At 27.5% G+C, this 17,696-nt stretch overlaps 1 protein-coding gene across 1 annotated transcript in view; it reads right to left on the bottom strand.

Moving 5' to 3' along the window:
- Positions 1-86: 86 nt before the first annotated feature.
- Positions 87-17,696, bottom strand: part of LOC125062028 (aldo-keto reductase AKR2E4-like) — a 243,300-nt gene continuing 225,690 nt past the window's right edge. Inside the window, exons 4-8 of the mRNA XM_047667644.1 lie at positions 3,251-3,322; positions 1,920-2,036; positions 1,003-1,170; positions 589-792; positions 87-309 (exon numbers count right to left, since the gene is read on the bottom strand). Coding sequence (XP_047523600.1) covers positions 124-309; positions 589-792; positions 1,003-1,170; positions 1,920-2,036; positions 3,251-3,322 — 747 coding nt within the window. The 3' untranslated portion in view covers positions 87-123. The remainder of the gene's footprint in view (positions 310-588; positions 793-1,002; positions 1,171-1,919; positions 2,037-3,250; positions 3,323-17,696) is intronic.

The raw sequence follows: 17,696 nt of genomic DNA on the forward strand, positions 1-17,696 counted from the left end.
ATGATCTGCGGAACAAGGTGTTTGTGAAGAGCGGAAGAAGAGGGATAGAAATTGCGTGGTCGCAAGCTTTAAAAACAGAGAATAAATTGTTTTGTAAACGCTTTATTTAATTAAAAACGCATTTTAGGAGTGAAATGGGTAGTAAGGATGGTTCTTCCAAAACGGCATAGATGTTAGGCGATAGTTCGCGTCGTAGCTGCGCAGGAGTCGCTTATCCGCCTCCTCTATTGCGAAGTCGAATATCTCGATGTTCTGTTGTATGCGGGAACGTTTCACTGACTTCGGTATTGGTACCACACCCAGTTCATACTGAAAAAGCGATTTATACATTATAAATACTAGGTTTTCTCTTCTATATAGCCAGAGTATTTTAGCTTATCACAGACTAAACTCATCACTCACGCATCCTTGAGGTCGTAGAACTGGCTGACCATGGACTTCCTTTGTGTGCATTTAACACTCGCTCGTATGAAGGAAAACACCGTAAGGCACGCCTTAGACATGTGTCAGGCACAGAAGGCTGATCACCTACTTTTCTATGAAATATAAATTATCAAAGAATGCAGCAAAACACCGTGTTCCACTCACCAGATATCTTAATACAACTTGGGGTACAGTTTTCTTATACTTCCGAGCCATTTCAACCAGGGCAGTATCGTCGACGCGCGGCGGAGGGGCACCTGGGCTGGCTTTACCGGGGAATAGGGGCCCGAATGGCGTATAACCCATAACAGCTATACCACGCTGTCGACAGAACTCCAGAAGTGATGGTTGTTGAAGGTTTAGATGTATCTGTGAAGGTTAATAGCTAGTATGAATCCATGATATATGATGATATGAGTATATTCCTGAATCGAATTCCTGAATTAAGGTTAGTAGGCACAGAAAGCCGAAAGAAATAGATAGATTTTTGTACGCAAAATGTACAAAAAGCGGCGGTTTCACTTAACATCAGTCGAGCCTCCTGTTAAATTTAAAAAAAAGGAACTCCTTTATATATACCTCGACTTGTAAGACTGCCGGAACAACACCAGTCTCTCTGACGAGTCTCTCGATCATATCTTGGTTGAAATTGGAGACTCCGATAGACCTCGTGAGACCCTGTTTCTGGGCTTCAATCATTCCATACCACGTCTCCAGGTAGTCCGTTAAATCTGGTGTAAATTTGCTCTGTAACAACAGGACTTGGATAACGAATACTAGAGTACAATAACATTTGTTTATTTACAAAAATACAGACATTATCGTAACAGTATTGGCTTAGCAATTCGATAATGTCGAAAGATATATAATAAATACATGACTTAATGTCCTATAACCCCTGTGATGGGGCAGAGAAGGTCCACAGTGAGTCTCAATTGTGTTCAGGCTTATGCCTCATATCTCACCTGGCTCTAAGTCTTTCTGGCTTTCTTTGCCTCATCTGCAACTGTACGACGCCAGTCTTTCTTGGGACGGCTACGCTTCCGCTTTCCTTGTGGGTTCCAATCAAGCGCCTGATTGGGGGTATAATTGGAATCTCTTCGGCGTGTATAGCCTCGTTAGAGATCTACTCGAGCCGTAGATACCCAGAATACGGTGAAGAGAGCGGTTGACGAAGACTTGGAGTCGTTATAATAAATTTTTCGACCACACAAAGACGACGCAGAGGTGTAAAGAACTTGGAGAAACCAATGGTGGTTGGTGACACAGAAGGCAAAAGATCACGCAGCCGTTCACCAACCAGATGGACCGATGAAGAAAGACATATCGTCCTAAAAACTATACACTGATATGAGAGGCGCTGGACAGAAACCGGTGGAAACAAATAGTCTAGATGTTTCCTTGCTGACCACGATGATCAGACATGAGCTACCGACTGAAGAGAGAGAAAGTATTATTTTTAAAAGTAATTTATTTTAGTCAAAGGTGATACTTACAATAGTTCCAACCGGGAAATGTATGAGATACAGGTCCACATAGCTCATATTGAGCTGTTCAAGCGAGTGCTTCAAAGCTGGCACCACTTTTTCCTTTGCATGCTGGTCGTTCCAGAGCTGAAATATTTTTTTAAATAAATTCTCTCTGGTTTCCTTTATACATACCACTTATCACTTGAGACCAACGAGCACTAACGCTTATTGGAATGGTTTTGTCTTTTTAATCGCCTAACTAGGCCCTTGGTGTCAAGTTCAATAGCCTCGACATTCACTTGATAGGAGATAGTTCGACGGCTCCAGCAATCATTTTAATTATTTTGGAGACGTCATTAAGGTCCCCATGGAGGTCATTGCGAATAAACCAATTAATTGGTAGGAAAACAATTTTGTTTTTTAGCAAACTGGTCAGGTCTTCTGATAGGCCTATATATAGGATATTTTAATCCATTCTGCTCTATGAGCTAGCCTGTTCCATCTCTCCGGCAGTCCATCTGCCCATCTTTTTACTTGGCGTGCCCACTTCGTTTTGCCTTCTCTTAAATACATATTTTGTCCATGTCTCTTGATTACTTATTATTAGTTATTATAGGAACTTAAATGTTACAAGTTATTGTTTTTTACCCTTATCTAACCCAAGCCAAGGTCCCCAAAAGTACTCCGGCCTTATGCGAATGTGACCTCCAAAAGTTATTTTATTCGATTTTTATGTCGATTTTACTATTAGGTGAGTTATTTTCATCTACTAAACTCAATAAAAACTATTTTTATTTATTTTATTTTCTCTCTCTCTCACATCACACATGTTACAATGACAATCAGACACTTCTGGAATTGGTTATGCCCAAGGCACGAAGAGAATTCAGAAGGTGGATATATCAAGGAAATAGAAGGAGAGTGGCACAGTGCAGGCAAATGAGGGATTTGGAGCAGCCCAAATGGCACACTGGTATTTAAAAAGAATGAGATGATAGAAGTGTGTTTAAGTGTAAAAGTATCTAGAATCATTTATTATTATTATAAATAATTACTATTATAATAAAATATGCATTATAATAAGACTGAGTGTTTAGAGAGAGAGAGAGAGGTGGTGTGGCAAACGTTGGCAGTCATTGCAGCCCATGGACACCCATTAGTAGGTGCGGTGTGGCCTTCCAGGGAAACACCGGGAGTCGATTCCTCAGTTCACCAGTTCGCAAGAGAGAGTGCGGACTGTTGAAGAGATCCAACCATCAAGGTGATGCTGATGAATTAACACGACTCGTACGGTGTTGGAATGAGGCAGGAGAGATCAAACCTCCAGCCTCTTAACAGCTACAATAGTTATAACATACCTTCGTAGTGACAAAAATCTCCTCTCTTGTGAGGGCACCGTCCGCTATTTTCTTATGAATCCCTCGACCAACCTGCAAATAAAAATATATAGTTCTTTACATATTTCTCTTGTGTGCGTCTTCAATGTTTGGTTGTGCGGGTGTGGATGCGCCAGCGAGCTGGATTAACCCCTAAATAGTTGCCTCTTCATATTCAGTATGATGAGGTCTCTGAGCTTATAAATGCATAATCTTTTTCATGGGTCAGGAGGCAAAAAGCAGGCCGAAACCGGAAGCGAAACGCACTTTGAATGAAGCGATAACAGCCGCCCATGGACAGCTTCAACCCCAGGGGTGTGTTTCCCACCTTTCAGGGAATGATACGCTCTCCTAAGTCAGTTCGGTAATACCCCTACAGGCAGCTGGTTCCACAAAGATGTGGTGTGGCAGAAATTGCCTTAAAAAGCGTTGTGTTGTGGAACAGGTGTCAAGGTGGATTATTATCAGCCGCAGGTGTTTGTCCGTCACTATGTGGAACCAGCTCATTAAATTATTTCCGAACCAATTCGACTAAGGGTCCTTCAAAAACGTACCAATTCTTCAAAGGCCGGCAACGCACTTACTTTCTGGCAATGTGAGTGTTATGGGCGGTATTTAACATCAGGTGGGCCTCCTGGCAAACCTTAACATGTGTGATGGACGTTAGTTATCTAAAGCTCAGCGCACGGATGGGTGAGTTTGTTTTGACATTGTATGGTAAGTATGGTCATATGTAACGGAAATATAAAATTTTCTAAATATGTTTCAAATGACGTTTCGTTTAATATCATTTACGCAGATGCGTTATTTAGATTAGAAGTTTAAAGCGTTTAACGCTAAATTCGTTTTTAAACTGGCTTTTACAAGCTTTAAAAAACCGAAAAGAAATGAAATAATCGGGTAATGGGCGGGGCACGTGGCAAGAGGAACAGAAAATTGGAGCAAGTACTAAACTGGTGTCCAATAAACAAAACAAAAGACAATTAAGAAACTGGATAGATCAAGGAAACAGCAGGAACATGGCAGAGAGTGGCTCAGTACAGGAATGGCCGGATTTGGGGAGCCTTTGCCAAAAAAGGGCACACAGATATCTAGACAGAAAGAGATAAAAGAAAAATTCATTTATTTAAATGTAAATTAACGCGGAACACAAGATGGCTTCGCTCCAGTGTTAATTCCTAAATTACACAAATATATTTCGATCAAAAACAGTCTCCGAAGAAATTAAACTAGAAGACAGTAATTAATTTGCTCGATTCCACTAATCTGTGACCGTTATGTGTCACTGACGTATACTTTTTAATAATGATTATTTACAAGTTAGAGGAAGAAAAAAATTGTGTAGAAAACGTTGGAGGACGCCTTCTCCCGGACAAGGGCCGCATCTTAGAGTAGTGAAATTATTTATACATTTCTTTTTGAATAATGTATTTCACGTGGTTATTCTAAATTTTAGAATACTCCGATACTCCATCAGCCCACGAGAATAATGTGTGTGAATAGGTGTAAGGGGTATTTAAGATGTTTTAAAACAATAAATCGGATTTTATTGCTCTGTGTTATTAATTTCTCGCTTCCTCTCAAAGTGGCAACCTTCAAACCCTAATTATCGGAAGCTTTCAGATAACCCCTCCACCTTGAAACTTTCATCCTACCTATAAGGCTCCCATCTGTTTCCTGTCTCTTGGTGGTTTAGGTATTGGGTATTTACATCTGTAGGGCTTAGGGATCTAATACATACACTACATATTTTATTCTACAGATATTTAATAGATATGAATTTTTACACACATTTCACAGTCCACTTGCTCTACGGTTTTTTTCGTATGTTCAAGCAAAATTATAGTTTAATACATTTCTAATATATGTATATTTTATATAATTAATATATAATTAATTTTTGTACATTATTTAGTCAATTATGATCAAAACATGAAACATAATACATCAAAACGTTTCCAATAAAATAATACATCAAAACGTTTCTTATAATATGCGCTATCTTGTGGTGTAATTTTTATCAAAATCCATAAGGTAGTTTTTGAGAAAATAATTTTTGTACATTATTTAGTTAATTATGATCAAAACATTAAACATAATACATCAAAACGTTTCTAATAAAATACGCTATCTTGTGGTGTAATTTTTATCAAAATCCATAAGGTAGTTTTTGAGAAAATTATTTTTTGTACATTATTTAGTCAATTATGATCAAAACATTAAACATAATACATCAAAACGTTTCTAATAAAATACGCTATCTTGTGGTGTAATTTTTATCAAAATCCATAAGGTAGTTTTTGAGAAAATTAATTTTTGTACATTATTTAGTCAATTATGATCAAAACATGAAACATAATACATCAAAACGTTTCCAATAAAATAATACATCAAAACGTTTCTTATAATATGCGCTATCTTGTGGTGTAATTTTTATCAAAATCCATAAGGTAGTTTTTGAGAAAATTAATTTTTGTACATTATTTAGTCAATTATGATCAAAACATGAAACATAATACATCAAAACGTTTCCAATAAAATACGCTATCTTGTGGTGTAATTTTTATCAAAATTCATAAGGTAGTTTTTGAGAAAATTAATTTTTGTACATTATTTAGTTAATTATGATCAAAACATGAAACATAATACATCAAAACGTTTCCAATAAAATAATACATCAAAACGTTTCTAATAAAATACGCTATCTTGTGGTGCAATTTTTATCAAAATCCATAAGGTAGTTTTTGAGAAAATTAATTTTTGTACATTATTTAGTTAATTATGATCAAAACATGAAACATAATACATCAAAACGTTTCCAATAAAATAATACATCAAAACGTTTCTAATAAAATACGCTATCTTGTGGTGCAATTTTTATCAAAATCCATAAGGTAGTTTTTGAGAAAATTAATTTTTGTACATTATTTAGTCAATCATGATCAAAACATGAAACATAATACATCAAAACGTTTCTAATAAAATACGCTATCTTGTGGTGTAATTTTTATCAAAATCCATAAGGTAGTTTTTGAAAAAATTATTTTTTGTACATTATTTAGTCAATTATGATCAAAACATTAAACATAATACATCAAAACGTTTCTAATAAAATACGCTATCTTGTGGTGTAATTTTTATCAAAATCCATAAGGTAGTTTTTGAGAAAATTAATTTTTGTACATTATTTAGTTAATTATGATCAAAACATTAAACATAATACATCAAAACGTTTCTAATAAAATACGCTATCTTGTGGTGTAATTTTTATCAAAATCCATAAGGTAGTTTTTGAAAAAATTAATTTTTGTACATTATTTAGTTAATTATGATCAAAACATGAAACATAATACATCAAAACGTTTCCAATAAAATAATACATCAAAACGTTTCTTATAATATGCGCTATCTTGTGGTGTAATTTTTATCAAAATCCATAAGGTAGTTTTTGAGAAAATTAATTTTTGTACATTATTTAGTTAATTATGATCAAAACATTAAACATAATACATCAAAACGTTTCTAATAAAATACGCTATCTTGTGGTGTAATTTTTATCAAAATCCATAAGGTAGTTTTTGAGAAAATTATTTTTTGTACATTATTTAGTCAATTATGATTAAAACATTAAACGTAATACATCAAAACGTTTCTAATAAAATACGCTATCTTGTGGTGTAATTTTTATCAAAATCCATAAGGTAGTTTTTGAGAAAATTAATTTTTGTACATTTTTTAGTTAATTATGATCAAAACATGAAACATAATACATCAAAACGTTTCCAATAAAATACGCTATCTTGTGGTGTAATTTTTATCAAAATCCATAAGGTAGTTTTTGAGAAAATTAATTTTTGTACATTATTTAGTTAATTATGATCAAAACATGAAACATAATACATCAAAACGTTTCCAATAAAATAATACATCAAAACGTTTCTAATAAAATACGCTATCTTGTGGTGCAATTTTTATCAAAATCCATAAGGTAGTTTTTGAGAAAATTAATTTTTGTACATTATTTAGTCAATCATGATCAAAACATGAAACATAATACATCAAAACGTTTCTAATAAAATACGCTATCTTGTGGTGTAATTTTTATCAAAATCCATAAGGTAGTTTTTGAAAAAATTATTTTTTGTACATTATTTAGTCAATTATGATCAAAACATTAAACATAATACATCAAAACGTTTCTAATAAAATACGCTATCTTGTGGTGTAATTTTTATCAAAATCCATAAGGTAGTTTTTGAAAAAATTAATTTTTGTACATTATTTAGTTAATTATGATCAAAACATGAAACATAATACATCAAAACGTTTCCAATAAAATACGCTATCTTGTGGTGTAATTTTTATCAAAATCCATAAGGTAGTTTTTGAGAAAATTAATTTTTGTACATTATTTAGTTAATTATGATCAAAACATGAAACATAATACATCAAAACGTTTCCAATAAAATAATACATCAAAACGTTTCTAATAAAATACGCTATCTTGTGGTGCAATTTTTATCAAAATCCATAAGGTAGTTTTTGAGAAAATTAATTTTTGTACATTATTTAGTCAATCATGATCAAAACATGAAACATAATACATCAAAACGTTTCTAATAAAATACGCTATCTTGTGGTGTAATTTTTATCAAAATCCATAAGGTAGTTTTTGAAAAAATTATTTTTTGTACATTATTTAGTCAATTATGATCAAAACATTAAACATAATACATCAAAACGTTTCTAATAAAATACGCTATCTTGTGGTGTAATTTTTATCAAAATCCATAAGGTAGTTTTTGAGAAAATTAATTTTTGTACATTATTTAGTTAATTATGATCAAAACATTAAACATAATACATCAAAACGTTTCTAATAAAATACGCTATCTTGTGGTGTAATTTTTATCAAAATCCATAAGGTAGTTTTTGAAAAAATTAATTTTTGTACATTATTTAGTTAATTATGATCAAAACATGAAACATAATACATCAAAACGTTTCCAATAAAATAATACATCAAAACGTTTCTTATAATATGCGCTATCTTGTGGTGTAATTTTTATCAAAATCCATAAGGTAGTTTTTGAGAAAATTAATTTTTGTACATTATTTAGTTAATTATGATCAAAACATTAAACATAATACATCAAAACGTTTCCAATAAAATAATACATCAAAACGTTTCTTATAATATGCGCTATCTTGTGGTGTAATTTTTATCAAAATCCATAAGGTAGTTTTTGAGAAAATTAATTTTTGTACATTATTTAGTTAATTATGATCAAAACATTAAACATAATACATCAAAACGTTTCCAATAAAATAATACATCAAAACGTTTCTTATAATATGCGCTATCTTGTGGTGTAATTTTTATCAAAATCCATAAGGTAGTTTTTGAGAAAATTAATTTTTGTACATTATTTAGTTAATTATGATCAAAACATTAAACATAATACATCAAAACGTTTCTAATAAAATACGCTATCTTGTGGTGTAATTTTTATCAAAATCCATAAGGTAGTTTTTGAGAAAATTATTTTTTGTACATTATTTAGTCAATTATGATTAAAACATTAAACGTAATACATCAAAACGTTTCTAATAAAATACGCTATCTTGTGGTGTAATTTTTATCAAAATCCATAAGGTAGTTTTTGAGAAAATTAATTTTTGTACATTTTTTAGTTAATTATGATCAAAACATTAAACATAATACATCAAAACGTTTCTAATAAAATACGCTATCTTGTGGTGTAATTTTTATCAAAATCCATAAGGTAGTTTTTGAGAAAATTAATTTTTGTACATTATTTAGTCAATTATGATCAAAACATGAAACATAATACATCAAAACGTTTCCAATAAAATAATACATCAAAACATTTCTTATAATATGCGCTATCTTGTGGTGTAATTTTTATCAAAATCCATAAGGTAGTTTTTGAGAAAATTAATTTTTGTACATTATTTAGTCAATTATGATCAAAACATGAAACATAATACATCAAAACGTTTCCAATAAAATAATACATCAAAACGTTTCTTATAATATGCGCTATCTTGTGAAGTAATTTTTATCAAAATCCATAAGGTAGTTTTTGAGAAAATTAATTTTTGTACATTATTTAGTTAATTATGATCAAAACATTAAACATAATACATCAAAACGTTTCTAATAAAATACGCTATCTTGTGGTGTAATTTTTATCAAAATCCATAAGGTAGTTTTTGAGAAAATTATTTTTTGTACATTATTTAGTCAATTATGATTAAAACATTAAACGTAATACATCAAAACGTTTCTAATAAAATACGCTATCTTGTGGTGTAATTTTTATCAAAATCCATAAGGTAGTTTTTGAGAAAATTAATTTTTGTACATTTTTTAGTTAATTATGATCAAAACATGAAACATAATACATCAAAACGTTTCCAATAAAATACGCTATCTTGTGGTGTAATTTTTATCAAAATCCATAAGGTAGTTTTTGAGAAAATTAATTTTTGTACATTATTTAGTTAATTATGATCAAAACATGAAACATAATACATCAAAACGTTTCCAATAAAATAATACATCAAAACGTTTCTAATAAAATACGCTATCTTGTGGTGCAATTTTTATCAAAATCCATAAGGTAGTTTTTGAGAAAATTAATTTTTGTACATTATTTAGTCAATCATGATCAAAACATGAAACATAATACATCAAAACGTTTCTAATAAAATACGCTATCTTGTGGTGTAATTTTTATCAAAATCCATAAGGTAGTTTTTGAAAAAATTATTTTTTGTACATTATTTAGTCAATTATGATCAAAACATTAAACATAATACATCAAAACGTTTCTAATAAAATACGCTATCTTGTGGTGTAATTTTTATCAAAATCCATAAGGTAGTTTTTGAGAAAATTAATTTTTGTACATTATTTAGTTAATTATGATCAAAACATTAAACATAATACATCAAAACGTTTCTAATAAAATACGCTATCTTGTGGTGTAATTTTTATCAAAATCCATAAGGTAGTTTTTGAAAAAATTAATTTTTGTACATTATTTAGTTAATTATGATCAAAACATGAAACATAATACATCAAAACGTTTCCAATAAAATAATACATCAAAACGTTTCTTATAATATGCGCTATCTTGTGGTGTAATTTTTATCAAAATCCATAAGGTAGTTTTTGAGAAAATTAATTTTTGTACATTATTTAGTTAATTATGATCAACACATTAAACATAATACATCAAAACGTTTCTAATAAAATACGCTATCTTGTGGTGTAATTTTTATCAAAATCCATAAGGTAGTTTTTGAGAAAATTATTTTTTGTACATTATTTAGTCAATTATGATTAAAACATTAAACGTAATACATCAAAACGTTTCTAATAAAATACGCTATCTTGTGGTGTAATTTTTATCAAAATCCATAAGGTAGTTTTTGAGAAAATTAATTTTTGTACATTTTTTAGTTAATTATGATCAAAACATGAAACATAATACATCAAAACGTTTCCAATAAAATACGCTATCTTGTGGTGTAATTTTTATCAAAATCCATAAGGTAGTTTTTGAGAAAATTAATTTTTGTACATTATTTAGTTAATTATGATCAAAACATGAAACATAATACATCAAAACGTTTCCAATAAAATAATACATCAAAACGTTTCTAATAAAATACGCTATCTTGTGGTGCAATTTTTATCAAAATCCATAAGGTAGTTTTTGAGAAAATTAATTTTTGTACATTATTTAGTCAATCATGATCAAAACATGAAACATAATACATCAAAACGTTTCTAATAAAATACGCTATCTTGTGGTGTAATTTTTATCAAAATCCATAAGGTAGTTTTTGAAAAAATTATTTTTTGTACATTATTTAGTCAATTATGATCAAAACATTAAACATAATACATCAAAACGTTTCTAATAAAATACGCTATCTTGTGGTGTAATTTTTATCAAAATCCATAAGGTAGTTTTTGAGAAAATTAATTTTTGTACATTATTTAGTTAATTATGATCAAAACATTAAACATAATACATCAAAACGTTTCTAATAAAATACGCTATCTTGTGGTGTAATTTTTATCAAAATCCATAAGGTAGTTTTTGAAAAAATTAATTTTTGTACATTATTTAGTTAATTATGATCAAAACATGAAACATAATACATCAAAACGTTTCCAATAAAATAATACATCAAAACGTTTCTTATAATATGCGCTATCTTGTGGTGTAATTTTTATCAAAATCCATAAGGTAGTTTTTGAGAAAATTAATTTTTGTACATTATTTAGTTAATTATGATCAAAACATTAAACATAATACATCAAAACGTTTCTAATAAAATACGCTATCTTGTGGTGTAATTTTTATCAAAATCCATAAGGTAGTTTTTGAGAAAATTATTTTTTGTACATTATTTAGTCAATTATGATTAAAACATTAAACGTAATACATCAAAACGTTTCTAATAAAATACGCTATCTTGTGGTGTAATTTTTATCAAAATCCATAAGGTAGTTTTTGAGAAAATTAATTTTTGTACATTTTTTAGTTAATTATGATCAAAACATTAAACATAATACATCAAAACGTTTCTAATAAAATACGCTATCTTGTGGTGTAATTTTTATCAAAATCCATAAGGTAGTTTTTGAGAAAATTAATTTTTGTACATTATTTAGTCAATTATGATCAAAACATGAAACATAATACATCAAAACGTTTCCAATAAAATAATACATCAAAACATTTCTTATAATATGCGCTATCTTGTGGTGTAATTTTTATCAAAATCCATAAGGTAGTTTTTGAGAAAATTAATTTTTGTACATTATTTAGTCAATTATGATCAAAACATGAAACATAATACATCAAAACGTTTCCAATAAAATAATACATCAAAACGTTTCTTATAATATGCGCTATCTTGTGAAGTAATTTTTATCAAAATCCATAAGGTAGTTTTTGAGAAAATTAATTTTTGTACATTATTTAGTTAATTATGATCAAAACATGAAACATAATACATCAAAACGTTTCTAATAAAATACGCTATCTTGTGGTGTAATTTTTATCAAAATCCATAAGGTAGTTTTTGAAAAAATTATTTTTTGTACATTATTTAGTCAATTATGATCAAAACATTAAACATAATACATCAAAACGTTTCTAATAAAATACGCTATCTTGTGGTGTAATTTTTATCAAAATCCATAAGGTAGTTTTTGAAAAAATTAATTTTTGTACATTATTTAGTTAATTATGATCAAAACATGAAACATAATACATCAAAACGTTTCCAATAAAATACGCTATCTTGTGGTGTAATTTTTATCAAAATCCATAAGGTAGTTTTTGAGAAAATTAATTTTTGTACATTATTTAGTTAATTATGATCAAAACATGAAACATAATACATCAAAACGTTTCCAATAAAATAATACATCAAAACGTTTCTAATAAAATACGCTATCTTGTGGTGCAATTTTTATCAAAATCCATAAGGTAGTTTTTGAGAAAATTAATTTTTGTACATTATTTAGTCAATCATGATCAAAACATGAAACATAATACATCAAAACGTTTCTAATAAAATACGCTATCTTGTGGTGTAATTTTTATCAAAATCCATAAGGTAGTTTTTGAAAAAATTATTTTTTGTACATTATTTAGTCAATTATGATCAAAACATTAAACATAATACATCAAAACGTTTCTAATAAAATACGCTATCTTGTGGTGTAATTTTTATCAAAATCCATAAGGTAGTTTTTGAGAAAATTAATTTTTGTACATTATTTAGTTAATTATGATCAAAACATTAAACATAATACATCAAAACGTTTCTAATAAAATACGCTATCTTGTGGTGTAATTTTTATCAAAATCCATAAGGTAGTTTTTGAAAAAATTAATTTTTGTACATTATTTAGTTAATTATGATCAAAACATGAAACATAATACATCAAAACGTTTCCAATAAAATAATACATCAAAACGTTTCTTATAATATGCGCTATCTTGTGGTGTAATTTTTATCAAAATCCATAAGGTAGTTTTTGAGAAAATTAATTTTTGTACATTATTTAGTTAATTATGATCAAAACATTAAACATAATACATCAAAACGTTTCCAATAAAATAATACATCAAAACGTTTCTTATAATATGCGCTATCTTGTGGTGTAATTTTTATCAAAATCCATAAGGTAGTTTTTGAGAAAATTAATTTTTGTACATTATTTAGTTAATTATGATCAAAACATTAAACATAATACATCAAAACGTTTCTAATAAAATACGCTATCTTGTGGTGTAATTTTTATCAAAATCCATAAGGTAGTTTTTGAGAAAATTATTTTTTGTACATTATTTAGTCAATTATGATTAAAACATTAAACGTAATACATCAAAACGTTTCTAATAAAATACGCTATCTTGTGGTGTAATTTTTATCAAAATCCATAAGGTAGTTTTTGAGAAAATTAATTTTTGTACATTTTTTAGTTAATTATGATCAAAACATTAAACATAATACATCAAAACGTTTCTAATAAAATACGCTATCTTGTGGTGTAATTTTTATCAAAATCCATAAGGTAGTTTTTGAAAAAATTAATTTTTGTACATTATTTAGTCAATTATGATCAAAACATGAAACATAATACATCAAAACGTTTCCAATAAAATAATACATCAAAACATTTCTTATAATATGCGCTATCTTGTGGTGTAATTTTTATCAAAATCCATAAGGTAGTTTTTGAGAAAATTAATTTTTGTACATTATTTAGTCAATTATGATCAAAACATGAAACATAATACATCAAAACGTTTCCAATAAAATAATACATCAAAACGTTTCTTATAATATGCGCTATCTTGTGAAGTAATTTTTATCAAAATCCATAAGGTAGTTTTTGAGAAAATTAATTTTTGTACATTATTTAGTTAATTATGATCAAAACATTAAACATAATACATCAAAACGTTTCTAATAAAATACGCTATCTTGTGGTGTAATTTTTATCAAAATCCATAAGGTAGTTTTTGAGAAAATTATTTTTTGTACATTATTTAGTCAATTATGATTAAAACATTAAACGTAATACATCAAAACGTTTCTAATAAAATACGCTATCTTGTGGTGTAATTTTTATCAAAATCCATAAGGTAGTTTTTGAAAAAATTAATTTTTGTACATTATTTAGTTAATTATGATCAAAACATGAAACATAATACATCAAAACGTTTCCAATAAAATAATACATCAAAACGTTTCTTATAATATGCGCTATCTTGTGGTGTAATTTTTATCAAAATCCATAAGGTAGTTTTTGAGAAAATTAATTTTTGTACATTATTTAGTTAATTATGATCAAAACATTAAACATAATACATCAAAACGTTTCTAATAAAATACGCTATCTTGTGGTGTAATTTTTATCAAAATCCATAAGGTAGTTTTTGAGAAAATTATTTTTTGTACATTATTTAGTCAATTATGATTAAAACATTAAACGTAATACATCAAAACGTTTCTAATAAAATACGCTATCTTGTGGTGTAATTTTTATCAAAATCCATAAGGTAGTTTTTGAGAAAATTAATTTTTGTACATTATTTAGTTAATTATGATCAACACATTAAACATAATACATCAAAACGTTTCTAATAAAATACGCTATCTTGTGGTGTAATTTTTATCAAAATCCATAAGGTAGTTTTTGAGAAAATTATTTTTTGTACATTATTTAGTCAATTATGATTAAAACATTAAACGTAATACATCAAAACGTTTCTAATAAAATACGCTATCTTGTGGTGTAATTTTTATCAAAATCCATAAGGTAGTTTTTGAAAAAATTAATTTTTGTACATTTTTTAGTTAATTATGATCAAAACATGAAACATAATACATCAAAACGTTTCCAATAAAATAATACATCAAAACATTTCTTATAATATGCGCTATCTTGTGGTGTAATTTTTATCAAAATCCATAAGGTAGTTTTTGAGAAAATTAATTTTTGTACATTATTTAGTCAATTATGATCAAAACATGAAACATAATACATCAAAACGTTTCCAATAAAATAATACATCAAAACGTTTCTTATAATATGCGCTATCTTGTGAAGTAATTTTTATCAAAATCCATAAGGTAGTTTTTGAGAAAATTAATTTTTGTACATTATTTAGTTAATTATGATCAAAACATGAAACATAATACATCAAAACGTTTCTAATAAAATACGCTATCTTGTGGTGTAATTTTTATCAAAATCCATAAGGTAGTTTTTGAAAAAATTATTTTTTGTACATTATTTAGTCAATTATGATCAAAACATTAAACATAATACATCAAAACGTTTCTAATAAAATACGCTATCTTGTGGTGTAATTTTTATCAAAATCCATAAGGTAGTTTTTGAAAAAATTAATTTTTGTACATTATTTAGTTAATTATGATCAAAACATGAAACATAATACATCAAAACGTTTCCAATAAAATACGCTATCTTGTGGTGTAATTTTTATCAAAATCCATAAGGTAGTTTTTGAGAAAATTAATTTTTGTACATTATTTAGTTAATTATGATCAAAACATGAAACATAATACATCAAAACGTTTCCAATAAAATAATACATCAAAACGTTTCTAATAAAATACGCTATCTTGTGGTGCAATTTTTATCAAAATCCATAAGGTAGTTTTTGAGAAAATTAATTTTTGTACATTATTTAGTCAATCATGATCAAAACATGAAACATAATACATCAAAACGTTTCTAATAAAATACGCTATCTTGTGGTGTAATTTTTATCAAAATCCATAAGGTAGTTTTTGAAAAAATTATTTTTTGTACATTATTTAGTCAATTATGATCAAAACATTAAACATAATACATCAAAACGTTTCTAATAAAATACGCTATCTTGTGGTGTAATTTTTATCAAAATCCATAAGGTAGTTTTTGAGAAAATTAATTTTTGTACATTATTTAGTTAATTATGATCAAAACATTAAACATAATACATCAAAACGTTTCTAATAAAATACGCTATCTTGTGGTGTAATTTTTATCAAAATCCATAAGGTAGTTTTTGAAAAAATTAATTTTTGTACATTATTTAGTTAATTATGATCAAAACATGAAACATAATACATCAAAACGTTTCCAATAAAATAATACATCAAAACGTTTCTTATAATATGCGCTATCTTGTGGTGTAATTTTTATCAAAATCCATAAGGTAGTTTTTGAGAAAATTAATTTTTGTACATTATTTAGTTAATTATGATCAAAACATTAAACATAATACATCAAAACGTTTCTAATAAAATACGCTATCTTGTGGTGTAATTTTTATCAAAATCCATAAGGTAGTTTTTGAGAAAATTATTTTTTGTACATTATTTAGTCAATTATGATTAAAACATTAAACGTAATACATCAAAACGTTTCTAATAAAATACGCTATCTTGTGGTGTAATTTTTATCAAAATCCATAAGGTAGTTTTTGAGAAAATTAATTTTTGTACATTTTTTAGTTAATTATGATCAAAACATTAAACATAATACATCAAAACGTTTCTAATAAAATACGCTATCTTGTGGTGTAATTTTTATCAAAATCCATAAGGTAGTTTTTGAGAAAATTAATTTTTGTACATTATTTAGTCAATTATGATCAAAACATGAAACATAATACATCAAAACGTTTCCAATAAAATAATACATCAAAACATTTCTTATAATATGCGCTATCTTGTGGTGTAATTTTTATCAAAATCCATAAGGTAGTTTTTGAGAAAATTAATTTTTGTACATTATTTAGTCAATTATGATCAAAACATGAAACATAATACATCAAAACGTTTCCAATAAAATAATACATCAAAACGTTTCTTATAATATGCGCTATCTTGTGAAGTAATTTTTATCAAAATCCATAAGGTAGTTTTTGAGAAAATTAATTTTTGTACATTATTTAGTTAATTATGATCAAAACATTAAACATAATACATCAAAACGTTTCTAATAAAATACGCTATCTTGTGGTGTAATTTTTATCAAAATCCATAAGGTAGTTTTTGAGAAAATTATTTTTTGTACATTATTTAGTCAATTATGATTAAAACATTAAACGTAATACATCAAAACGTTTCTAATAAAATACGCTATCTTGTGGTGTAATTTTTATCAAAATCCATAAGGTAGTTTTTGAGAAAATTAATTTTTGTACATTTTTTAGTTAATTATGATCAAAACATGAAACATAATACATCAAAACGTTTCCAATAAAATACGCTATCTTGTGGTGTAATTTTTATCAAAATCCATAAGGTAGTTTTTGAGAAAATTAATTTTTGTACATTATTTAGTTAA

The sequence above is a fragment of the Pieris napi genome, chromosome W (assembly GCF_905475465.1).
Source record: "Pieris napi chromosome W, ilPieNapi1.2, whole genome shotgun sequence".
In the NCBI taxonomy this organism is placed as follows: domain Eukaryota; kingdom Metazoa; phylum Arthropoda; class Insecta; order Lepidoptera; family Pieridae; genus Pieris; species Pieris napi.